Below are 25762 nucleotides of genomic sequence, written 5' to 3'. Positions count from 1 at the left end.
GCTTACGTTGCGACTGTGGCCCCGTGAGCTTGTGGGGTTGCTCAGGGATACAGAACGCGTGGCTAGCTCACGTTTGTCCCACCCATACTTGTGTGACTTCCATAGAAACTTAATCTGTTTGTGAATGTGAACTACTGTAGGAAGTGATGCGTCAGCGCATAAACAGTATTCAAGAAATAACTCAACAACAAATACACTTTGACCATATTTTATTAAACGGCTGACCAACAATATAAAGGTGCATTAGAAAATACTGTTGAAGGTGACAAGTCATACAAAAACGATTCACTAACAGTTACACAAGACAAGACAAACAGTCATAAGACATTAAAACCATTTCTGTGTTTTTTTTTGGTATTGGATTATGATGGTCACTTGCAAGTTGGAGGAGGCACACACATGATGAAGGTAAACATGATAACCGTAGGCTCTTTGGATGACCCTTACAGTACAGTATATCAATCATTACTGTGACACTGGAACACAATAAGAGCTTCATTACATCAGTACATCAGTACAGTATCATTTCATAACTCCCCAATATACAGCATAAACCTTCATGCATGCTACAGTCTACAAAAGCAGTAGCAATGGCCCCAAAGCACTGAAAGCCCAGCTTTCAACAAGATGGCCAGCAAAACATTTAGGACTCCTGAAGTCCCCCCCACACCCACCCTCACCCTCCACTCCCACCCTCCACCCCCACCCCCACCGTGTCATACATAGTAACTGTATCAGTTACTATGTTACATAAATTCAAAGCAATCCCTCCAATGGAAGAGAGTGTTGTTGTTGTTTTTTTAAAATAAAATCCCAGTGCGTACATGAGCATGATCTACATTAAATATTGCAGATAAAATAAATTCCTCTTTTATTATTGTATACATCCAATCTCTTACAAATATATAATATTAAAGCCTCTCCAAAGTTTCGGTCTCTCTCTCCTTTTTTTTTTTTTTTATGTAGGACCACATTATAACATACCAGTCAAAGCCGGAAAACACTTTGGCAGTTTATCGTAAACGGTCAGGCATGTGAAAACGCTCCTCTTTGGTTTCCTCATTTCCTCTGCCCAGAGGTCCAGGGGCAGAATCCCAGGTGCAAGGGTCAGGGATCACGGTTCAGGGTTCAGGGTTCAGGGCTCTAGATACGTTTGAGGAAGCTCAGGTTCAGACTGCTGGGGATCTGGATGGTCTCCAGGGCGAGGGAGGAGGGGATAAAGGGGAAGGTGACGGAGAACATCTTTTTGCCGTCCAGGAGCAACAGTGGAGACTCAACCCGGTCTTTCAGATGAGCCTGAGAACAACCGAGAGAAAGAGCGTCCCATGAGAGATTCAATAACACACTTATTAACAAGAAGGTTGGATGATTTTACACACACACACACACACACACACACAGACACACACACACACACACACACTCCTCACCTGTATGGTTCTGATGAATGTTATTGAAACCCTCTCCTCGAATTCAATCACTGGGGTGTACAAGTTCAGCACTTTAACAATCTGTTGAGACAAAACACAATTGGAGAGAATGGTGAATACCACCAAGCGCTTCCCTACTTCAAGCAATGGTGAGCCCCCCAAACCCCTGCCCGATCACTCCGTCCTCTACGAGGATGCAGCGGTTGCGCTGTTCAATCACGGCTTTTCACTGTCTTGGCGCCCAGGTGGTGGAACGAGCTTCCCACTGCTGTCAGGGCTGCAGATCCACTACCTATCTTCCACCGTAGACTCTTCAGGCTACATTTTGACTGCTTACCTGTGCTGTGGTAAGGCCATTAGCAGATAGTTTTGTGATGTTGTTAGCCTGCTTACCTGTGCTGTGGTAAGGCCAGTAGCAGATAGCTTGGTGATGTTGTTAGCCTGCCTACCTGTGCTGTGGTAAGGCCACTACACATGGTGCAGATAGCCTGGGCGTCCTCCTCCGTCTTCTTCTTGACCTGCAGAAGCTGTGCTGCCTGGATCAGAGGCTCCAGAGTCTCCTTGGCACCGCAGTCAGCCAGGTCCTTATCCACCAACCACTCCTCCAGCTGCCATACGTTGTACCTGGGAAGAACCAGGGCCCAAACACAGGACACACTCACACCAAGAGACCCTCTCAGACAATGTCAGCCACAATTCACCTTACTACAGCCACATCAAGCTACACCACTCCACAAGCTTTATATATAGGCCAAAATCTTACTATACAACAACAACAACTCACTATACTGGTGGAGGTAGAAATCAGAGGACAGGCTCTGGCTCTTGTGATGCATGGATTGGAATTAGGAATGATATCAAGCACGCTTGTTTGATACCATTCTTCATTCTATGGCGTGCACTACAACGAGCCGCATCCTCCAATTTCTGCCTCCACCAGCCTCCCCTGACTGACAGGACTGTACCTGATCTGCAGGCCTTTGCTCCAGGAGCACATGTCCTTGCGCAGAAGCAGGTTGTTGAGGGTGGTGGCACAGACGATGTAGAACTGCTGCTTGACCACCTGTTTGATGAGCTCCGCTTCAATGCCGTGCTGGGTCATGACTGTGTGGAAGACGCTGAGTTGCTGCAGGATGGAGTCCGCCGAGTGGGTGCCCTCGACGGACACGCTGGAGGTCCTCTTCCTCAGGCCCGTGGGTTTGGCCCCAAGAACCCCCTGGATGGCCTCGTGCTCCAGCATGCCTGGAACTGTGCATTTCATAAAGGCATACATATTAAATGTTACTCTAACCTATGGTGTGGTGTGAGCATTGGTTACTTTGTCTTATGATGGCTGTTGGATAGATGATCCACTTACTTAAACAAATGTATTTGTTGTAAGTCGCTTTGGATAATGGCGTCTGCTAAATGCCATAAATGTAAAATGTAAATCTATCCATCATCAAATTCAGCTCCATTTCTATTGTCGTCCCCCACAGTGAAATCCGGTGTTCGGAGGATTAGGATTCATCTTGTGACGGTGCGGATAAAGTGATGGGTTATCATCATTAAAAAACATTATAATAGTGTGCAAACAGGAGAGTACAACCTGTCCATAGACGGCGATCGCAGTTTAATTTCCAGCAAAGGGATTTTTATTTATTTATTAATCCACAAAGCATACGTTTGCATAACTGCAACCATTGTCATCACAAGGAACGGCGATACATCGTGGGGGATGTTCACTGTACACTTGTTCCTGTTTTGGAAGGGCATGATGGTAATGCCTTGGGGTCTAGCAGGATTATTTCTATTGATGAATAATAATTTATTATTATTTATTAGTAGCATGGGGTTAGCTTCTTTTTTTTAATTTAAAAAATAAAAATAAAAATAAAAAAAATTCCTTCTTCTAGCATTGTGACTGCCTATGGCCCCTGGTCCGAGCATTGATTACTTTATCTTATGATGACTGTTGGATAGATGATCCACTTACTTAAACAAATGTATTTGTTGTAAGCCGCTTTGGATAAAGGCATCTGCTAAATGCCATAAATGTAAAATGTAATGTAATGTAATGTAGCATAGCTTCCCTCACCTATCATTGGCTGAAGGATCTCTTCCATGCTCTTGATGAGCTGCTGGTAGATCTGGATGGCTAGGTCGCTCATAAGCTGCTGGTACTCCGACAGGTCAAAGTTGGTGAGGCAGTGCTCATTCTGCCTGGGTGTGTTGTGCTTTGTGAACGTCTGCAGAGGTCAAGCACAGGTCAGAGGTCATCAGCAGGAAAGATCCAAAACAGTCAACACAATGTTTACATCGACATACTCTCTTAGCTTACCTCGTCCCCACTGTATTGCTTCAGACAGTGCAGGAGCCGGCAGGTGTTGGCCAGCCAGAAAGATACCATTTCAAAGTCATCTCCTCTCCTCTGTAAAAAAAATAAAAAAAAATAAAGAAAGAAAGTAGTCGAAGAAGAAAAAAAAAAAATAGCACACATTTTAACACCTGACACTGGGTCATCGCTGTGTGTAATCACCGCCGGGGACGGTAGCGTACCTTTATGACCCCCTTGATGCTGTTGATAGTTGAGTTGAGCAGCATGCTCACTCTCTGGTCATCGTTGGCGTAGTCGGCGTGGCGCAGACACATGAAGAGGATGTAGGCAGGCAGCCCGGGACTGAAGTTCACAGCCACGCCGCGAGGCTTCAGATCTGAAGGGACCACAACACAGCCCCATCACAAAGGAACCCTCAGCCCAAACCAAGGTTCCTCTAATCAACTTACTGATATTATAATCATGTTAGATAAAAAAAGGTTAAACCACGAACAAACGGCTGTATTGTTAAAGCGGTAGTGTATTGAATGTCATTGAAACTCTGAGGGGAGGTAGTATGTCAACAGATTATTTGATGGAAACTGACAAGCAAAGAGGACAGACGTACCCACGACTAGACTCTTAAGCAGCCTGCTCTCATCACCCCTCCTGTACTCCAGCATGCCCTGGAAGTCCCTCTCCTTGCGGGTGATACTGGCACGGTGGGCAGACTTCGGCGCCACACCCTCCAGGTGAACTCCATCTTAATTAGACCAATAAAAATGAGGATTACTGGTTATGTTCATTAACGTTTTGGGCATACGGTGTGTACCATGATCACATCAGTGGAGGCTGGTGGAGGTAGGAATCGGAGGACGGGCTCAAACAGGTATGTTTGATACCATCCCTCATTTCATTCCACGCATTACAATGAGCCCGTCCTCCGATTTCGACCTCCTCCAGCCTCCCCTGGATCATATACTAATTGATGTGCACATGTACCTTCATATTCCTCAACCCTCTTGACGTAAAGTACAAGCTGTTTCTTCAGTTTGCGTATGGTCTTGTCCTGCTTCCCTTGCTGTTCCAGGATATCCTACCAAGATGCAAGCACATCAGGTTTTCCATTCACATGTACAACAACAACAACAGCTAGCTGATTATTTTCAAAGAGGGACCTGGGTGGACGAAGGCACCGGGAGGTACGGTACCCACCAGGTTCTCGTTGGTGAGGCGTGTGATCTCGTGCTGAAGGCTGGCCTCTATGCGGGCGTCCTGGGGCAGTAGGAGGCTCTGGGACACGATCTGCTGCTGCTGCCTGTTCTCCTCCCTCACCCGGCGGACCTCCTCACGCAACGACTCACACTCCTCCCCGTGACTCTTGTCCTGGACTTGCAGCTGGGACTCCAGCACTCTGGAGAAGACGGAGAGAGCAGGGACGGAGGTAGAGGGGGAGAGAGAGAGAGAGAGAGAGCGAGAGAGAGAAAAAGAAAGAAAGGAGTGAGCGTGTGAGTGAGTGAGTGAGTGAGTGAGTGAGTGAGAGCGATAAACAGCTTCTCAACTGACAACATGTAATTATCTTGTAAACAACCAACACCCTCCGGCCGGTACTACGGTATCCCCCGTTTCACCTGTTTGTCTCCTTTAACCCTTCATAAGCCAGCCAGAGCTCTCCGTCCTCATTCAGCGTGTGGACGTCACGAGATCTGACGAGCCCAAAAAGAAAAAACAACAACGTTAAGAGGGGCCTAAGCAGACGTGGGCGGCGTGAGTTTAGAGTGAAGAGCCTGCCGGGTTACCTGTCGACATCTCTGGATCCCAAAGGTGGCAGAGGGATTTCACCGATATCCCTAAATTTCAGCCCTTCTCCCAACGGTGAACCCTACAAAACAGTAAAAGGGTGTAGTAACAGTGGCGAAAAAACACCGCTAGTAGTAGAGATCCAATCGGTGACCTAGAAAATGCTAGTAGTCTGTTTGACCCATGGTCTCGGAACAGTAGATCTCCTACCTTGTGTTTGAGGGCCTCGGTGCGGACCAGGTGGGAGCGCAGGAGCAGCACCTCCTCCATGCGGACCTCCAGCTCCTCGTTGGCGGATTCAAGCTGCTCCAGGAGCACGTTGTAGGGCGCCGAGCCCGGGCTGGGAGCTGCCGTGGAGCTGGTCTCCTTAGTCAAGGACTGACGGAGCTCACTCAGCTCCTGCTTCAGCTTCTTGTTCTCAGACTCCAGCTCCTGACGCTGAGGGACGAGGAGAAGGACAACCGTCCTGGATCAGCTGGGCAGTTTTACATATTCAATCTATTCTGAAGCTTTACATAATCTATATCTCCTCAATCCTACTAAGCCTGTGTGGCTTAGTTGGTAGAGTATGGCGCTGGAAACACTTAGATTAGGGGTTTAATTCCCACTGGAACCATATATAATATTTTGGGGATAAAAGCGTCAGTTAAATGGCACATATATATATACATACATACATACATACACATTGGACTTGAGAGCACATTCTGGAGGAGATAGAGGGGAGGCGGATGGAGGTAGAACAGAGAACGGCTCATTGTGATGCATGGAATGGAATGAGGAATGGTATCAAACACACCTGTTTGATTCCATTCCATGCATCACAATGAGACCCGTCCTCAGATTTCTACCTCCACCAGCCTCCCCTGCTGAGATGTAACAGCCAGCTGTCATTACCTTGAGAGCCTCCAGGTCCAGCTCCGCTCGGGCAGCAGTCCTTTGCTCCTCTGCTTGCTTTTTAAAGAGGCAGAACACAGAAAATACTACCAATTATTATTAACACACAACCAATCACAAAGTGAGAGAGTTTAAGTCAGCCTATGTTCATATTTCCCATTTTTTCCCCACTTTAATGTGAGCAACGGGCACAATGTTAGATATTGTACAGGATTAAATCATGCCAAATGATTAAATGTCAACGTAACGTACTTGAGCCAGGTCTTGTTGGGTGTCCTCCTTCTTGTCCAGCTGGCGCTGCAGGGACTGTTTCTCCTGCTCCACCTCATTCACCCTCCTCTGCAGCTTCAGCAGGACGGGCATGTCCACCGCGGTGTCATCCTGAGGAAAAAACACAGCAAAACAACTGCTACAGCACATCTTGGATCAATCAAAACAAAGACCATTAATTACGTGAGGGATGACTAGGGGGGTGGTAGAGTAACCATCCGGTTACAGCTCGAGTTTTACTTGTGTCTTCTAGCATTGTGACTGCCTATGGCCCCTGGTCCTAGCATAGATTTTTTTTTTCTTACGATGACCCGATGTATAGATGATTCACTTACTTTAGAGAAATGTACTTGTTGTAAGTCGCTTTGGATAAAAGCGTCTGCCAAATGTCAAAAGTGTAAATGTAAATGTTGTCTTAGACGGGCAAATTCTACTTTCAGGTCAAGTTGGAGTTGTTACCTCTCTTTGCGCAGAGCTGTCCTCTCCCTCTGCGAACCCAGAGCTGTAGGTCCCCTCTGACTCGTTGCTGCTGTAGTTGGAGTCCGATCTCCTGTGGCTTGGTTTCCTCACGTTCTGGTTAAACGGAGGTCAGACACAGAGGTTAAATAAAGACATTAGATAACTGAACCGATCAGCATTATGTCTATCTATATCTATCTATATATCTATATCTATCTCTTACCATGTCCAGGTTCACCTCCTCCTTCAGGTCCCTGAAGCGTTCCTCCAGCTGCAGGTGTTCACTCAGCAGGGACTGGTGACGGGAGCGCTCCTCTGTCAGGTTGCTCTCCAGCTGCTTACTGTTCTCCATATCAGCCTTGTTCTCTGAGGAAGGGGTACAACATGGAGTTGGTTAAACACCTTCTACGAAGCCACTAGTGTGGTACGGGTATGTCAGTGGACGCCGGTGGAGGGAGAAACCGGAGGACAGACTCATTGTAATGCATGGAATGGAATGAGGAATGGTACAGTATCAAGCCCTCCGTCCATCAGCCTCCACCGGGGTATATGGGTGGGAGACACTGTACCTGCAATCAGCTGGCTCTGCTCCTGGATCAACCCACTCAGGCCATCCTTCTCACTGCTCAACAGGCCGTTCTTCTCATTCAGCTCTGCCACCATCTGGGAGCATAACAGACAAAACGTATGACGCTGCTATATTATAACCATCACTACAACTACTCCTGATAATCGTGACGAAATCAGAGACAAACTTGTGTACTATTCTGATGCATAATGACTATGTATCGTGTCGTCCATTGGAAGCTGATTAAGACCGACGCTATCAGCTCAGTGTCGATCTACTATAACTAGCGTCTATGTAGTTAGATGCTAGTCAGATTGAACCCAGTGGATATTGACCCTACAGTACCTTTTCAGTCTCCTCCCTGTAGGTCCTAGCCTGGTCCTCTATGGTCTCCTTCTCCTCCCTGGTGGTCTCCAGCTCCTGGCGAAGGAAGGACAGCTGCTCCAGTAGGGAGGGGACCCTCTCAGCCTTGGCCCTGGACTCCTCCTCTGCCCCACGTAGGCGATCCATCTCCCTCCCCAGCTTCTCGCTCTCGGCTGCCTGGGACCTCTCCATAGCACCGTGTCTATCACTGAGCTCTCTGTTCTCCTTGTGCTGCAGGGACACACACACACACACACACACACGAGCTTAACATGTGACATGGTTCAACTCAGTACCTCTCAGCACCTCTCAATACAATGTTAACCCCTATTTTTCAGCTTGGGTCAATACTGAGAAAAATAGCTACAGGTATATATCGGGGGGTTTTTCCCCTCCCTTTACACAACAACCCCCTAAAAACACAGCTGAGTTACTGCGGGATCACCTGCTCATCGACCTTCCGCTGCAGCTGCATGATCTTGTTCTCCATGCCGAAGTTGAGCTTCTTGAAGTGTTCCACGGAGCGCGCCTCCGTCCGCAGCTGCTTCAGCTCCCGCTTAGCCAGCATGCGGCGCACACAGCTCTGCAGGAGGATCAGGGACGCCAGCGAGCGCTTGCAACGCTTCCTGACCAGCCAGCCTCTCACCCACCTCTGGATGACGACGGCCTTGTGCTCGTACAGCAGCTGGGGACGTGAAAGATCCGATGATGATGTTGTTATTATGAGTATTAGATACGGTGCGTGACTGGGACGGAAAGGAGAATCGGCTTTGTCTGTAGACTTTCAGGGAGACTGTACATTGTAAAACATACAAGTGTCATCTTTTTTTTGTGCAATACAGTACAGAAGCTGGGGACTGTAAATGAAGGATCAAAGGTATTAACAGGACAAAAATGATACATCTTCAGCCATTTCTGTCAACTTTAATTAAGTTCAGGGAGACTGTATATAGAGTCTCTTGAGAGGGCTGGCCGTGTGCTTACCTCATTGGATCAACCTTGCGCTATACAGCACCCAAAGACAATTTAATCTTTAACCTCGAGCACGTCTTTTCCTTACTTTAGACTGTATATTATAACACAAATGTCATCTTCTAAATAAAAATGTTTTCATGCCATATGTCACTCCCCTGGGTGGCGGTGTAGAAAACTATGCATGTTAGTTTGTTAGGAGTTGAGGTTGTATAACTATGCATGTTAGTTTGTTAGGAGTTGAGGTTGTGTAGATAACTATGCATGTTAGTTTGTTAGGAGTTGAGGTTGTATAACTATGCATGTTAGTTTGTTTGGAGTTGAGGTTGTATAGATAACTATGCATGTTAGTTTGTTAGGAGTTGAGGTTGTGTAGATAACTATGCATGTTAGTTTGTTAGGAGTTGAGGTTGTGTGTCTTACCTTGCGGAGGTGCTGCCTGGCCACATAGGCCCGCAGGAAGCACTGGATGGTGAGGGCCGCAGACTGCTGCTGCTGGTAGCGTCTCCGCGCCACACACATACGCATGTTCCTCTGGATGACGACGGCGGCTCTGGTCCTCCGCAGAAACGTCACGCGGCTGATAAAGAGGAAGAGGCGTGTCAAAGGACAAGCAGACAATGATCTTAACTGTTTGGTGGTCGTTGCGTCTACGTGGATATGGGCGGTCCAGTCTCTCCACTCACCAACGGGCCTGGTAGCCACGCACGTGTCTCTGGATGGTGACGGCAGCCTTCCTCATGCGTAGGTACTTCTTGCGGGCCAGCCAGCAGCGGATGGTCTTCTGGATGCGGACACACGCCTTGCGTAGTTTATCAGAACGCAGCTTCTCCAGGTAGGCCACCTGGCCCGCCCGGAAGAAGATCTTGCTTTTGCCAAACTGGTACTTGTCCTGGTCCTAAAGGGTAAAACCGTCCCGTGGTTCAGCACTCAACCGTCACATCTTTGTTCCCTTGTTGTCTGTATGTATGCATACTTGTTAATGCCATAAACTTCATTTGTGTACAGCAGGGGATGCAGAAATCAGAGGATCGGGCTCATTGTAATGCATGGAATGAGGAATGATATCAAACACACGTGTGCATTACAATGAGCCCGGCCTCTGATTTCTACCTCCACTGGCCTCCCCTGGTGTAGTTAATATACCTGAACTAGCTTCTCCAGGACGTTTCTGCAGGTCAGCTTCCTGTCTGCAAGCACATCCTTCTGCTTCATCAAAACCCGATAACGACTGAAAAACTCTTGATAGGTCCACCTGTCATCAAATAAAATGTTCTGGATTGAAACATGCCTATTTAATTCAGAATAAAACATTTTCAGCCAATGATACGGTAACAATTGGTGGGCATTTCAGTCTATATTAATGTGTGTGTAACATACTCAGTAAATTGCATGGCTGTGTGTGAGAGTGCGTGGAAAAGTGCCTTTGGGCTAGAGGTGGTTGTTGTTGTTGTTGTTGTTGTTGTCATACCTGGAAGGGAAGCCTGCTGCTGAGATCCGGATAGTTTCCAGGACGCCACAGGCTCGTAGCTGCTGTACTGCCCTCATGGGGTCCAGGCTACAACAAAGACACCATACAGCATCCGCTATCAACGTGCTCTTTCAGCTGGCATGAGACACACATAAGCTCCATACCGAAACTGTAAGACATGCTTTTAATTTCTGTCCAAGCGTGCAGCAATATGACCGTGTGTCATGCAAAAGGGTGAAGTCCTGCTCACGTGAACGCAGTTTTGACGTCGTTTGGCTTGATGCATCGTACATAGTGGGGGGTGGTGACATTCAGGGTCTCCATCAGTAAATGTAGGGAGTTGCGAAACTGGGGGGGGGGGGGGGGGGGGGGTAAAAGTTCAGTGCTTCTGGTACCATAAAGAAGAGCTATACTACACCAGCGTACTGTAAATGTTGGCCCTGATCTTCTGCTCTCACCTGCAGTCCAACAGTTTTCTTATGCTCCCTCTGAGACTGGCTGGACCGTGTCGTCTGGCCGGACCGTGTCATGGAGCTGGTGGCCTTCTCCTCAACCTGGAACAGCTCCACCAGCAGATCCAACTGGACACAACATCAGGACAGAATTCAAACAAGGAGAATGATACGGTATGAGGTCATGTTGAATCATACAGCTAGTAACCTTCAGTGAACAGCAGGGGGCAGTGTTTCCCATTACATTGAATGTGCTGCTGTCATGGAAATATGGGTGTTCACACAGCAGGCTTGTTTCTACAGCTCTCAGAGGGAGGAGTCCTCCAGCTTAGTGGCTCCTAACCTGGGGGGCAGGACCCCACAGGGGGGACACCAAAGATTTCGGGGGACCATGAAACTGAACAAAATGATTCCCTGACACCAAAAATCTTGAGACGTGACATTTCTCTTTCCAATAAACTATAAAATGGAAATAAGGTGTGGAATGGTGGGGGGGAGGGGCACCGGATGAAAAAGGTTGGCTCCAGATCATAACCCAGTGGACAAACGAAAAAAAACAAACCTTGCTTGACTTCAGAACATTGATCTGTTCTTCATTTACAGTGTCCTTGTTTTTCTCCAGGAATCCCTCACATTGATACTCAACCTGGGGACAGAAATACAGGTTAGAGAGTGCTTAGGGAAATTCCCTCTCAAGATAAGAACACACAAAACTGAGACAGTCAACCTCTGGAACAGGACAGGCAAGTGCTGCTCATTTGAGATTACTACATTCAATATTTCCCTTGTAGATTACACCGCCCGGAAACATTTAATAACCCCAAGGTGACAGTTAGGGAACTAACACATAGATGGATATACCAGTCGTGTACCTTGTCTGCAAAATGGTGGATGATGAAGGCTTTGTTGGACATTCGGGGTTTGTCAAAAAGATCACTTTTCTTCAAGAGGGTGTTGTAAAGCTTCTGAGCCCATGTGTCGTCAGAGCCTTTGGGCATCTAGGGAACGAGAGGGTGAACCCAAGGCTTAATCACCAGCCTGCACTCACATCCTGGTGCAATTCAATGCATAACAATATGAGGATGTTGAGCTGCCTGTGTGTGTGTGTGTGTGCGCGTGCGCGCGTGTATGTGTGTATTTTATGTTACTCTGCACTCCTCGTCTAGAAGATCCAGGACTCCCATCTTGGCTTCTATCAGATTAATGCACGGTTGGTTGTCGTAGAAGTCGATCAGTGTCCAGGGGATCTCCTCCTTCATGTACTCCTCCTGCTCCAGCTTGAAGACATGCTGGAAATAGCAAGATGACATTCAGCCTAAGATCTGAAGGAGATAACAGTAATTTGAATACAACTGCAGAGAAAGAGACCGACCATGTTGAACTGCTGTTGGAGTTTCTCATTGGCATAATTGATGCAAAACTGCTCAAAGCTGTTGACATCAAACGTTTCAAACCTGAGGAAACAGGTCATGAAAAAGTTAATACGACCAAGAGACATGTCTATGTATTCAAACTGTAAAAAAACAATAAAAAAAAAATAAACACCAAACAAGAGACACAAACACACCCATAAATGTCAAGAACACCAATGAAAGAGTGCTGTTTGATGGCAGAGTGCAGTGTGTCATTGATATGGTCAACGATCCAGTTGAAGAGGCGTGCGTAGATGTATTTGGTGAGAGCATCCCGAGCGTTGATGGCGTTCACTTTGGAGACGGGCTTCACGTATGTCTCAGCAGCCGTCTTAAGCTTCCGGTGACACAGCCAATGAGCCATGTCCTGACAGGGCACACCCATGAGCTCACAGAACACAGCCAGGTGGCGGTTGTCAGGCTGGAATCACAATACCAACACTAATTAACAGCAGCCTACGGGTCCAAGAACCACCCAAACTAGATTAGCATTCATAGGAATATCTAGAAGAATTACTCATTGGATGGTTTTACAGTAAAACGTTAAGAGTATATGTCTGGTTTTACCGAGATGCTACTGCTGTCTGAGGTTCGACTCATCACTTCCACATTGCCCAGATGAAGAACAGCAGCTAGGATTTGGAAAACCTCCATTTGGTACGTTTCATTGATTCCTGAAATGAATCAGAAAAAAACTAACAAATCAGTACAGGCTCTATATAGCAGGGGAGGCTGGTGGAGGTAGAAATGGGAGGAAGGGCTCATCGTGATGCATGGAATGGAATGACCAACGGTATCAAACAGGCATTTGATACCATTGCTCATTCCATTCCATGCATCACAATGAGCCCTTCCTCCCATTTCTACCTCCACCAGCCTCCCCGCCTCAACACGTTCTTAGGTTGGTTTGGCCCTTTCTTACAAGCAAGCTCAGGCAAACTTGAACTGAACTGGGCTGGAATAGAGCATTCATTGGCTAGACAGATGTATTAACTTCCCTACCAAAAAGAGGACATTGCAGTGAGCAGGCTCACCCAACAATGAGAAAGCCTTCCTGGTGTTGCACATCTCTTCAGCATCATCCACCCCAGCTATGACTGGGCTCCGGCCCTGGTTAGTGCAATGGAAGTCTTCTGCGCTACCTACAGACAATCAGACATTGATCATACAAAACATTTGACCAATCAAATCTAATCATAGTTCATATTCATATTCAACATTTTCACGCCAATATGGTTTTACATGTATTTACTGTATTTCCTTAGTGATATTCCAGTCGTATTTCTAGCCAAGGGTATTTGAACAGGGTGAAAATCGTGACGTAACCCGGTCATAATGTCATGACAATTGAAAGTGCCTTTTAAAAGTTCAAATGCCCACATCACGAGTGTGTTTGGAAATGGCAATTTATGTTGATTCAATTAGTGTAACTGAAGATGGGAAGCTTCCCAGACTGATGGTACGAGTGATGACAATAGAAATAAGTCTAGACTTTATTGCTTATTATTATCCTCAATGATTTTATTTGTGTACATGGATGATCCGTTTTTGTATTGTGTGTGCTTGGTTTTAAAATTGTAGAATAAACTCAACAAAAAAAAAAGTGATTAAATGTGATTAAAGTGATATATACGATCGGGGTTTAAAACAGAGATCAGTCACAGAGAAAAACACTCAATAAAACACTATAGACATTCATACTCCTCATTCCTGTTAAAAAAAAAAGAGTCATACCTAACTTTAAAGCCTTGAACTCTGGCAGATGTGAAGAGGCACACAGCTGGTAGAAGATATGGTAGTTCCTCTCTTCATGAGCCTACGGCAAAGTGCAGTAAGACCATCAATCCATGGACAACAACATAGAGGTTCATTTATATTTGAACTTTATTTGACATTACTACAGCATTGATTGACTTGTCCCACTAATGACATTGAACAAACTGGGTGTTGATACTTCAAAAACACCACACAATGATCATTGCAACTACACAAAAGGTTCCCTATCCACAGAGCACACACACCTACACATAAAGAAACACGCATAAAACCGCAAAACTACACATCCATTTTTTTTAATGTATGTATGCCACAATATTACCTTAGAGGGAATAATGACTTGACTAGACTACATCAGAAGGAATATCGCCTCCTAGACTATGATGAGATAATCAGATCGAGGTTTAAAAATAAATAGTCTTTAAATTGCATTATCAACATTACTATGACACACTACCTCTTTGTATTCAGGAATGTAAGGGTCATATTTTGTGCCTGTCTGACGTCACTAAATATGTAAAGGCCCACAGTTCATTAAACAGACACAAAGAGGTGACTAGAAGGGGATCTCCCCCCCCCCCGCCTACCAGAACAGAGTAGATTACACCACCGCACCAAACAAGTCAGGCACAGTTAACATACAACACAGACCTTCTTCACGGAGAGAAAAATCTAAACCGTAAGCTTCGTTTCTCAATGCATGAATAATAAATAAAAGTGCAACTCACCTGAAACACTACTCTGGATTTCTCCAACAGGTAAGTTCTCATGTTGGCCCCAATAATGCGATACTTCTTGTCGAAACCGATCTCGATGTACTTCCCAAAACGACTGCTGTTGTCATTCCTTGTTGTCTTGGCGTTCCCGATGGCCTACAGTAGGGTGAAAAGCAGAGTGAGCTCCAGCTGTCATCCGGACACTTGTACTGTAAGAGTAGACCAGATTCAAGATTCAAGATTCTTTATTTGTCACGTGCATACAAGTATACAGTGAAATGCAAAAGTGAAAGTGCCACAGAGTAGTGCAACAATACAATAGTGGTCTCAGTGGTCTCAGTGGTCTCTTACCTCCATGATGGGGCTGGAGGCCAGTACCCTCTCCTCAATGTCGGCCTCACTAGAAGAACCGCTGACTGTGGCAAAGAAACGCATGGCATACTTGGCAGAGACAGTTTTACCAGCGCCTGACTCTCCACTCACAATGATGGACTGGTTCCTCTCATCTCTGAAGGAGGAGGAAAAAGCAATAACTTACGGTATATATACGGTATATAGGATATGGGTAATTGATAACTGACTCAAAAAACATTTAGCCTAAACAGTAACCTTTCAAAATCAAGGTATTCAGATGAGTGACAAACCTGGCCATCTGTTTGTAAGCCTCCTCTGCAACAGCGAATATATGGGGGTCCATGTCCCCCATATTCTGCCCACTGTATGCATTGATGATGTCAGATTGATAGATAGGCAAACTTTCATAGGGGTTGATAGCAACCAGGACAATACCTGAAGACAGACAAATCAATGCATGATAATAGTGATTGAATTCAACATCTCAAGATATGTGCTTCTAGCAGTTAAGGTCAATGTTTTGATACAAATAACGGACACAAATTCCTCAAAACATACTGTATGACAGTGTTTCATTTCCACAACGCATGGTGTGTAAATCTAAAGCTCTATCACTTGGGCGGAGGACACCTGTCTCTCTCAGGTGTTGAGACCAAGCTGTGACTAAATTATCTGCACAATCAAGATTATGTCGGACAGTACAGTGAACGACACTCCAAAGTCTACAGTGACCATGCTAAAGAGTCAACAGAGCTCTTACCGCAGTACGTGTAAATTTGCTTGGAGTCGATAAAACGCACTTTGAGGTTGTGTAGGACTGCTGGCTCGTGGAGGTAGCTGAGGGCGGTGAGGTCATTCTCTCCCACCAAGATGTCAGGGTTTCTGAGGGGCGGTAAGCTGTTGGTCTTGGGGTCTATTTTGTGTTCCACATCCTGGAAAAAGACATCAATAACTGAGATACTGTAAAGGCATAGATGCCACAAAATGTTTCCTTTTAATGATTTGTCAAAACCTGAAATATTAGCAATTTGTCATCCATCCATGACTCCATTATAAGTGACTATTCATGTTCGCCAGCAGCTTAGATAATATCTTGGCTGTATAGGCATACCTGGAATGGGGCTTACATGCCCAAACATGACACTCCAGCTGCAATCAGTATAAATACTTTCCTCAGGTATGTACATGTATATCTGTCATCTACCCAAATTGCACACTAAGTTACTGAAGAAGGTAAGTTAATGTTTATAAAGTAGTAAGCCCCAGTGCATCTGGCAAACACACCGTCTATTTAATAGGGGAGCTTCTGAGTTCCAATATATATTATGTTATGTTCAAAGACAAATTAAACAAAGCATTATGCAGATGAGGTACTGTCGATGCCAATGTTCTTTTACTGCAGCGATGGTAGGAAAAATCCATACTGGGTGGGCACTACGACAGAACACAATGGACCAGCAACACCCAACACCCCCACCCCCCTTTCTCTCCACATCCCATAATATGTACCAGGGGAGGCTGGTGGAGGCAGAAATCAGAGGACAGGCTCATTGTAATGCATGGAATGGTATGAGGAATGGTATCAAACACGTGTTTGATACCATTCCTGATTCCTCCGATTTCCACCTCCACTGGTACACCAAGCAAATACACCCGTCACTCTCCACCCCTCACACCCAGCTCCTCTCACCGTGCCGTCCTCGAGCTGGAGGTACAGAGCTTTGTCCCCAGGAGTGTAATCTCTGGTGAGCTCTGCTGACTTCCACACCTCCACAACATCTGGGAGCCATACCCGGCCATACTACAGGACCGAAGGCCACAGGTTAACACATAATCATTTCAATGTATTGACATTAATGACCAAGAAATCCATGCTCTATCATGCCGTCCAACCCATATTTCATTCTGTATTATCATTTACACCATCCTACTGTAGGTGTTCCACTAAACCACTCTATATTTTATTATTTATTTATTTATTTATTAGTGGGCTTGCTTCAGCAATCTATCTGTCTGTCCATCTATGACCTTCTAATATACTATCTATTTAACATTCTATATTTCCAACTTTATATCTATCTAACTTTTCAACTACCTGGCCATCATCCGTTCACCAGTCACTACTGCTTCACTTGATATAACCTATAGTGATTAACCTCTTAATTGTTTTGATCTTTCTATACCTTCTCTCTCATCCATCCATCCGTCCTTGCCTTCATCTATCCATTCATCCATCCAATCAACCTCTCACTTTCTTTCAACTGCCCAGAAAATCATCATGAACCCTGATAAAAGCTTTCTGATACCTATTAAACCATTACAACTATTAAGCTTTTTGTAACTCCAAAAACTCTCATCCAGTTAGCCATCCAACTCTCTACCCACTCCACTGAAGTACCCCTGGCTCATCCTATCTATCAGTGTATCCATCAAACATTCTATCCATCCATCCATCCATCCAACCAAACCATCTCTAACTTTATCCGCTACCATAATAAGACTCTCTCAATTTCTTTCAACTACCCAGCAAATCTATCTATCTATCGAAACATCTTTAAACCGTTTCCACTACACAAATACGACTTTGCAAGCCCTCGAAGTTTCTTCTGGAACTGGAACTCTTTCTAGTTATAATTACAAACCAGTAAATAAGGGCTTTAAGCAGCACTATCAATAACGAATCCTGATGCAACACCTTAGAAAGTAACTTCCTACAGCAGAATTGACATGTTTTAAACAGCATTGGGTCAATAAACAGGCAAAGTGAAAACTGACTAGGTACGCCCAGAGTAGGAGCGTTAAGAACACATAGAACACTGTACGCCGACTCAGCGACTGTCTATCTGAACTGAAGTTGTCTTGACCATAGACTTACATTTATGGTCTCAACTGAATGAGCCTGACACTACTACTACTAATCCAGTATTAGCCTACCTTTGAGTACACTTCAGAAGCTGCCATGACGTTTAGCCCTTCTTTTCATTAGCGACGCAGTGGGACAATAAATAATTTCAATAGAAAGTGCAGACAGGAAAGTAGCGGCTACGTGGTGGTCACATCTTCGTACTTTTTCTAGACTCTGTGCATTATGGGTATTAAAACTACATTTCTCCTCTGTCGGCGTGCGGTGCCATGGTGCTGTTCACGCTTTATTCAGGTGAGCGCCGCCTGCCTCCCAGTGGCCGCTTCGGGTATGGTACTTCTCGAATTATACTGTACTGCAAAATGATAATTCTTCTCAGCATGTTGCACTTTGTAATGCAAGCATCCGTCATTCCCTAACATATTTGCGAATTATCAAGTGAGGTATTCAAAGTGTTGTGATTTATATATGAAGTAAAATGGTCAAATAAACCCATTGGTAAATCTGGTCTCCAGTTCATTTTCATTTCAAAAGTAAAATGATCATAATATAATATATGTCATTTAGCTGACGCTTTTATCCAAAGCGACTTACATTGCAGTGAGTGTGTACATTTCAGTGTATATGGTCCCAGCAGGAATCAAACCCACAACCTGAGCGTTGTTAGCACCAAGCTCTACCAACTGAGCCACAGAGGACTCGCCTACATTTGAGGAATGTGGATTATCAATATGCCATAAAACCCAGGATTTACTACAGATTCCTTAGTCCATTGATAATGTAGGGAGATACCGGGTGAAGAGAGTAATGCTTAAATGTTACCAAACAAAAAATCCATTGATGAACTCAGAGCAGGATCCATCACGTGTGTATTTCTATCTATCATATGGTCCATCATGTGGTGCTCTCATTGCATCATGTTCTCTGGCAGTTTTGTACAACATAGCATGAACAATGAGATGTACTATAACACTAGAGATACAAGTAAACACTCCAAGACCACAAACATACTGTGCAAAACTATTTTATTTACAAAACAAATGGCACAAAAGTGACTGCACAGTAAATGCACATGCACACTCCAGACATTTCATTTAAGTGGGTTGCTTGACTACAAAACCTAAATGACTCAAGTCTCAGATAGTGGCAGACATTCCTGGCTAGGTTCACAGAGATTCTGACTGGAGTGGGCAAATATTGCCCAAGAGAAACAGCGGCTCATCACTGTTAAGGCCATTTTAGAGGTCAAGATGAGATGCATATAATCAGCAGCCTTTGATGACCAATGTCACAGATATTCATCGTAACATGACCAGCTGGCAAGAGCTGTGTGATCACGACTATTTTCGATGCATCAAAACAAAAAACATAGCTTTGACAGTGGAGGAGAATTACATGGGTATGGTCAAGGATTATCAGATCATTCGAGAACACTACCTCATAATTTAAATGTCATGGGATGATGCAAAATGTAAAACACTAAAACATGAACTCTGGTCCTCTCCAAACACATGGAGATGTATACAGGTTCAACCAGCCACTATTGAAGATTTAGGTCGTTGACTAAACTTTGGAAACATTTCTTTCAGGCCAATAATTTCCGTTACTGTGAGAAAGTAAAAAGCTTGCAGCAGTATCTAAGGATTCTGCTGCAGCTTGATCCTTGGAATCAGCTTTTTCAAAATTCCTATAGAGAGGGAGGTGAACGAAAGGGGACAAACGACAGGGGCCCAGTAGATAGAGAGGTGAGAGAGCTGGAATGGTAACAAAAAAAACGAAAGATCACAAAGCTTTTTTTCAATCAACCAGCAAGCTTGCTGGCCACAATTGAGGGTTTTCTCTGGGGCAGGTCCTGAGGTGTTGGGATGTGGTCCCCTGTGATCTCAGCTTTCTCTGTTGCTGCTCCGGCGGTTGGAAACTGCTTGTTCTTCACCTTGGCCTTGGCCATGTTGTAGTCCCCAGAGTCAAAATACTTTTGCTGCATACACACACAAAAAAACATCTGTTGGAGTTAGACAGTAGACGTGATTGTTGGCTTTATACCGAAGGCTTAACTCAAAGCACCTCCTGAGGTGCTGTAAGGCGACTGAGCCAACCACCTACCCCTTTCGTAAGTCTTTTCCTAAGGAGGTCAGAACCCCCTGGCTTGGCCCCAAGATGAGGATACCTAGCCTTCAGCTTGGCCTCCTCGTTTTTTTCTGGACTGATGACTTTATCCTCAATTTCCTGCATTGACAGCACACACAATCGGCAAAATGAACACAAACGGTTGGTGAAGATAGAAAAACCGACCCATTCATGTTAGTTAATACAACACAATTATCCCAAACCTAAAAACTGTTTGGAGATGTTGGATGTGTTCAGGCAAGGACGTATGATGTCGAAGTGAAATTAAATAAGATTCCATCAGCCTGTGTGTTACAGCTAATGATGTATATAGACACATATCTATGGTTACAACCGATTTGCTAAGAATGGCTTAACTAGAAAAGTGAAAGTGACTGTCACTTGTATGATTCTTCATCAAGGAATCCAGCATTTAGGTAGTCATAGGCACTCAGTGATTCTTGTCGGCTGCAGTGATTCTTGTCAATCTCTCGTCTCGTGGATAATCAGACTAAGAACGCAGGCTTTTGTGATTCTGTCCGGAAATGATACATTCAGCCTACTTCTAACGAAATGATGTGTTGTGGCCATCTTCAAGGCTCTGACAACTGACAAACATGAACGCAGACAAAAGAATGTGGAGAGGCCAACGTTAGCTATTAGCCAGGCAATGAAGATTGCAAGCTGGCATATATGCTATTTCTGCTACAGACTAAATTATAGATCACGTATTCATCATTGGTTATCTAACAACGGCCATGCATGCGCAATGGATATAGCTACCTGGTAATGTAATTGACGTTAACTGTTCGCTCGTTAGCTAGCTAGCTAGTCTGCACTGACAGCCAGACTTCAGGCATTGCAAGGAACTAGCGAGCCAAACAGCTAGCCAGCTAGCATAGCCTAGCTCGCGAGAGGAGCATCCAAATAATACACAAACGGTAGATGGCGCGAGCTCTATTGTATTCACCTGCTGTTCCTCGGCGGTCCTTGTTACTTCAATCTCCTCGGACATAATGATATGAAAATGTCAAGTTTTCTAGACTGCTATATAAAAAAAATACACCTTCCCCAACACCAAAGGATGTTCAACTTTCCAACTAACACTGAGCTCCTAGCTGACTCCTGCACTGGCAAAAAATGGCCGTCTACTATATGACGTCCAATGTGTGATCACGTCATTGAGCGTGCTGCCTGTGCTTGGCCTGTACCAGGGACGGGATCAACTGACTCCTAGCTGAGCCTGGGTGAGACCCGAGAGGTGGGCATGCAAAAAAAGCAATCAGCTCAGTTGCAACTTGACACATTACTCTACCCACACTTTACTCAGTGGAGATGAGACGGCGAATAGCTGAAGCCTTTATTAGTTGAGAAGCACAGCCCTTTTCCGATGGGTATTGTGATCTGTGTGTATTATCAATGATTGTGGTATATTTCATTTTCAACCCTTTCACTCTGATGGTAGTGTCAGTACAATATCATAGTTTATGGGAAAATAAAAGCCCAGTCTATATGCCTCTGATTTATCCCATGTAATCAGTAAGTTATGACAAACCTAAGTATCTCTTCCACTCCCAAGTCCAGAGGGGGAACACACAGAGGTGACAAATTAATGTCAGGCAATACGGAAGTGTCACGAATTATTATTATTTATTATTATTATTATTATTATTATTAACTGTGTTCATCACAACACAAACATTATTAGATGTTCGAATATCACTGGTGAAATAGAATACATTATTTACATACATTAAAAAGCCATCATGTTCAAATCATAAAGCCACAAATTCATTTCATCTACAGCCTGCATACGGATCATTTCAGAAATGATGGACAAAATATGATGGCATACCCTACATTAAAGCATTGTATATACAGTCTTAATAAATAAAATAAAATAAATACATGTTTTTAGAGTATGCAACTTGATTTTGGAGTAGTTTACAATCTCCAAGACAAACACAGCACACTGGACACTTGCTCTTGACATATCCTTGTTGTAGGTGGTGACTTGAGCAAAATCTTAAGCAAAGATCAATCGTCATCACCCATTTCCACGTCTTCCTCCAATTTCTGCACCATCTTTTCTTCCATCTCTTTGGCTTTTCCTGTGAGTAAATAACATATTTGTTATTGTATTAGTAGGGTACATAGAGCAGTCAATCTCTAGAATCATCAGCAGGCAAAACCATGAATGCTCCAGTTTCCAGTAGCTAAAAGACATTGAGGGGGTCTATAGAGTTTGTTCTTTTGCTCGTCAAATCACTTTGAAAGAGCGTGCTCCGGCCCAGTATCCCTTGATTTCCTAATAAAAAACAGGCTACAGTTCTAGTTCAAGTCTAGTTTAGCAGTGGAGGCTGGTGGAGGTAGAAATCGGAGGACAGGCTCATTTTAATGCATGGAACGGAATAAGGAATGGTACCAAACATTCCTTATTCCACTCCATGCATTACAATGAGCTTGTCCTCTGATTTCTACCTCCACCAGCCTCCCCTGAGTTGTAGAGGGGACAAGAGAAGAGCATGAACAGTTGTGTATATCGAGGACTGGGGTCTCACCTGCATGGGGTGCTTTGATAAGATGAATGCTTTTCTTCACTTCGGTGATGGCCTCTTCCTTCTCCAACTGTTTGCCCTTCTTCAGTCTTTTGGGTGATCATAAATAAAACCAGACGTTATCATCAAGATGTAACATAACACTGTTGTTACTCCTTTTAAATGCACATTGACTACTTTAAATGAACATTGAGCTTAAAAATCATCAAGCAAACAAAAAAGCAGAGTATAACGGACATGCAACATACTGTACACACTTCCAAACACACAAGACATGGCTTGTTCACCATCCGAAAAATGAAATGTAATTATGTATCGTACGCACCGATTCATGATAAACCTCGACTGTCGTTTCCGTTTTATCCCTTCTACCTTCTTCATCGTCTCCACTGCATTAAAAAGAGTGCTGGGTTACTTGCAGGTCTGCAGGTCAGCATTAAAATCACTCGTTTTTGTGAATAAAATGAATAAATTGATGCAGAAAGGTAAACGCGGGGCAGGATTATGACATACCTGTCTTGTCCCATAGCTCCCTCTGGTATTTGACTGGAACATTCCTGCGTTTCTCAAACTCCAGTGAGTTGTCCTGAAACAGGAAAACACAAGGACAGTGGTCGATACATAAGGATATTAATTTACTACACTGCACACATCATAGACTTCATGAAAGGAAACCGGAACTTATATTTATTTTTTATTTAAATCATAAAATAACAAAAACAGAAAGCGAGCCATAATAGACTTCATAAGATAACTCACCACCGTCAACTCCTTTCCAGAGGATTTTCTGAATGCCTTGGTCCACCTTGTTTTTCTTGGATTGCGCTTCTTCTTGAAGTTTTTGTGGCACTTAGACTTGCAGAATCTGAACACCTGAAATAAGAGAGTGCATACCATACTGAATGATACTAGCTAACAAAACAACAACATCTTCAATTTAAAATAGCTACAATTTATTTAGCTACACCCAATGTAACCCAATTTGTGACTAGACGTACTAGTTTTAACATTTGGATGTTGTTGACATTATTAGACGTCAACAACATCGCATGTAAAAAGCAGTACGTTTAGTCACAAATTGGGACTACGCTCAATGGGAGGATAAGCGAACCTGTAGAAACCCAGTCAGTCGGTCAGCTGAGCTAGCTAGCTAGCTATCACACTATGATTTTACCCGACAGTGCAGAACAAATAAAAACGAAATATTCAGCATACCTTACAGTCGTTACGCACAAACATCATACCATGCCCCGGGTACACAGGCCCAGAGCAAAAATAGCAGTTTTCAATGCGCATCTTTCACAATTGTGAAAGATAACTGTTAGCTATTTACGTTATGGTCCCATGTCATGTATTTGTTGACAATCCCACCTTCTTCTTCGTCCTGATAGTAGATTGAGCACTTCTGACGTGCCTTTGCTGCCCTCTACCGAATGTGGCCCACCAGTCACCAAAGATGTATCAGAAAGTCAACAGATCTGCCATTGAACAGGAATTGGGCCTATCTTTTTTTCGACAGTCTCCAAAATACATTCTTGCCACAAAATACAAACAGCCAGTGCGAAGATACAAATGCATTGCGAGGCAATTATTCAATGCAATCTGACATAGAGATTACCATTACAGAAATGCAAGTCATGTCCCTGGGCATGCTTGATAAATGTAGAGGGCAGACTTACACATACATCTTTTAATACATCAGTGTATGGTCTTCCTGTTTGTGGCATTGAGGGAAAAACACACTATCATCTTCTTGTCTCTTTCATCCACTGGAGAGTAGGCCTAAGCTTAGTCTCGCACAGCCATACTTCCAAAACGCCTAAACCCTGGTCCCAATGAGGTTAGCCTAAGCTAAATACAAAGAAAATGACAAAAACACAATCACATTGCAGGCACCACACAACAGGGGGAACATTTTTCAGGAACATTTTATTTAAATGGAGAGTATCAAATAGATTGGTTTTGTGTGCATTGTAACACAGAAAACCCTTGGGAGAAAAAAAGATGGTGGATGGTGTTCGTAAATAATATGAATTTCAAAAACAGGAAATAACAAAAAACATAAGTTAAATAATACATTCAAAATGTACAATTGGTGTTTAGCCTGGGCCCATAAATGGCAGAGGATCTGAGGGTTCCTATGACTACCCTGCCACTACATTCAACAGACAGTAGAGAGAAACAGCCCATCCTTATATTGACCTAAGGAAATAATCATTCAAATAAGGAGTCAAAATTTAGACAATACTTTAACACAAGCATCACTCTAAAATAAACGAAATAACAACAGAATAAAAAGTCCCAAAGGAAACTTTTAACAACTTTCAGGTGAAATCTCATGAACACAATCCAATTGTCAACTGAACACTCTTTAACATCTCAAGTTCAAAACAAAATGTATTTGACATCATAATGAACTAACTTTCATGTAATAAAAAATGCCTTTCTAGTGAGTCAAAATCCTAGAAAATTATATCACATTATGTAAATACTGTATGTAAATAAATGTAAACCAAAGACTAATGAAAAAACAATGGTGACTTTAAACTTTCTTTGGCTAAGATTATTTTCTCTTTAAAGATATAACAATTGATTATGTTGCTCTTCACTCATAGGGTAATGGTTGTGATAGTCAGAATCCTTGTCACATTGCCGCACAGGGACATGACATAGGCCTATAGTGGATACAAATATATATTTCTCCACACAACATTCATAAAAATGGTGAATGTGAATTGTGACAGAGATTCAATGAGCATCCATCATCAAGTACCACTGGCAATGCACACTGGATCTTTGGTCTGTAGTGAGCTACCTCTGTCAAGTCATTCCAAGGATCATCTGAGGGAAAATTCCTACCCGTCTGAGGAAGAAGGCAACTCTTTGGATAATAGCATCGGGGTCACCGCTGCATTTGGCAATGCTCTAAAAAGGCAAATGGACCACTTGTCTGACAGACAAGAGCTAAAGCTTTGACCAGAATAAAGTATCACAAACGT

General features: G+C 43.9%; 3 protein-coding genes across 3 annotated transcripts; all 3 read right to left on the bottom strand.

Annotated features, from left to right (window-relative positions):
- Window positions 1-702: 702 nt before the first annotated feature.
- On the bottom strand, window positions 703-18299 carry LOC310802557 (unconventional myosin-Va-like). The gene is made up of 40 exons (XM_083666993.1): window positions 18171-18299; window positions 16927-17037; window positions 15997-16168; window positions 15527-15671; window positions 15234-15390; window positions 14895-15038; window positions 14125-14206; window positions 13425-13532; window positions 12958-13064; window positions 12546-12811; window positions 12351-12432; window positions 12127-12267; window positions 11851-11976; window positions 11541-11624; window positions 10985-11107; window positions 10777-10874; window positions 10527-10613; window positions 10202-10310; window positions 9742-9953; window positions 9479-9635; window positions 8529-8768; window positions 8066-8314; window positions 7722-7815; window positions 7376-7518; window positions 7153-7266; window positions 6676-6804; window positions 6424-6480; window positions 5737-5964; window positions 5526-5608; window positions 5358-5432; window positions 4942-5140; window positions 4729-4822; window positions 4355-4489; window positions 3969-4123; window positions 3751-3840; window positions 3508-3658; window positions 2396-2678; window positions 1880-2054; window positions 1431-1511; window positions 703-1296 (listed from the first exon to the last, which is right to left on the bottom strand). The coding sequence occupies exons 1-40, from the start codon at window positions 18195-18197 to the stop codon at window positions 1144-1146; spliced, it is 5466 nt and encodes a 1821-aa protein (XP_083523119.1). The 5' UTR covers window positions 18198-18299; the 3' UTR covers window positions 703-1143.
- An 808-nt stretch (window positions 18300-19107) lies between these two features.
- Window positions 19108-21338, bottom strand: arpp19b (cAMP-regulated phosphoprotein 19b). Its single transcript, XM_083666642.1, has 3 exons — window positions 21176-21338; window positions 20203-20325; window positions 19108-20077 (listed from the first exon to the last, which is right to left on the bottom strand). The coding sequence occupies exons 1-3, from the start codon at window positions 21218-21220 to the stop codon at window positions 19901-19903; spliced, it is 345 nt and encodes a 114-aa protein (XP_083522768.1). The 5' UTR covers window positions 21221-21338; the 3' UTR covers window positions 19108-19900.
- Window positions 21339-21847: 509 nt separating this feature from the next.
- On the bottom strand, window positions 21848-24115 carry rsl24d1 (ribosomal L24 domain containing 1). The gene is made up of 6 exons (XM_083666672.1): window positions 23979-24115; window positions 23523-23636; window positions 23277-23349; window positions 23089-23152; window positions 22767-22852; window positions 21848-22316 (listed from the first exon to the last, which is right to left on the bottom strand). Exons 1-6 carry the CDS (start codon window positions 24057-24059, stop codon window positions 22243-22245), a joined length of 492 nt encoding a protein of 163 aa, XP_083522798.1. The 5' UTR covers window positions 24060-24115; the 3' UTR covers window positions 21848-22242.
- Between the last annotated feature and the right edge of the window lie 1647 nt (window positions 24116-25762).

Source organism: Argentina silus (genome assembly GCF_951799395.1).
Source record: "Argentina silus genome assembly, chromosome: 3".
Classification (NCBI taxonomy): domain Eukaryota; kingdom Metazoa; phylum Chordata; class Actinopteri; order Argentiniformes; family Argentinidae; genus Argentina; species Argentina silus.
This window is presented reverse-complemented; position numbering and strand designations above follow the sequence as displayed.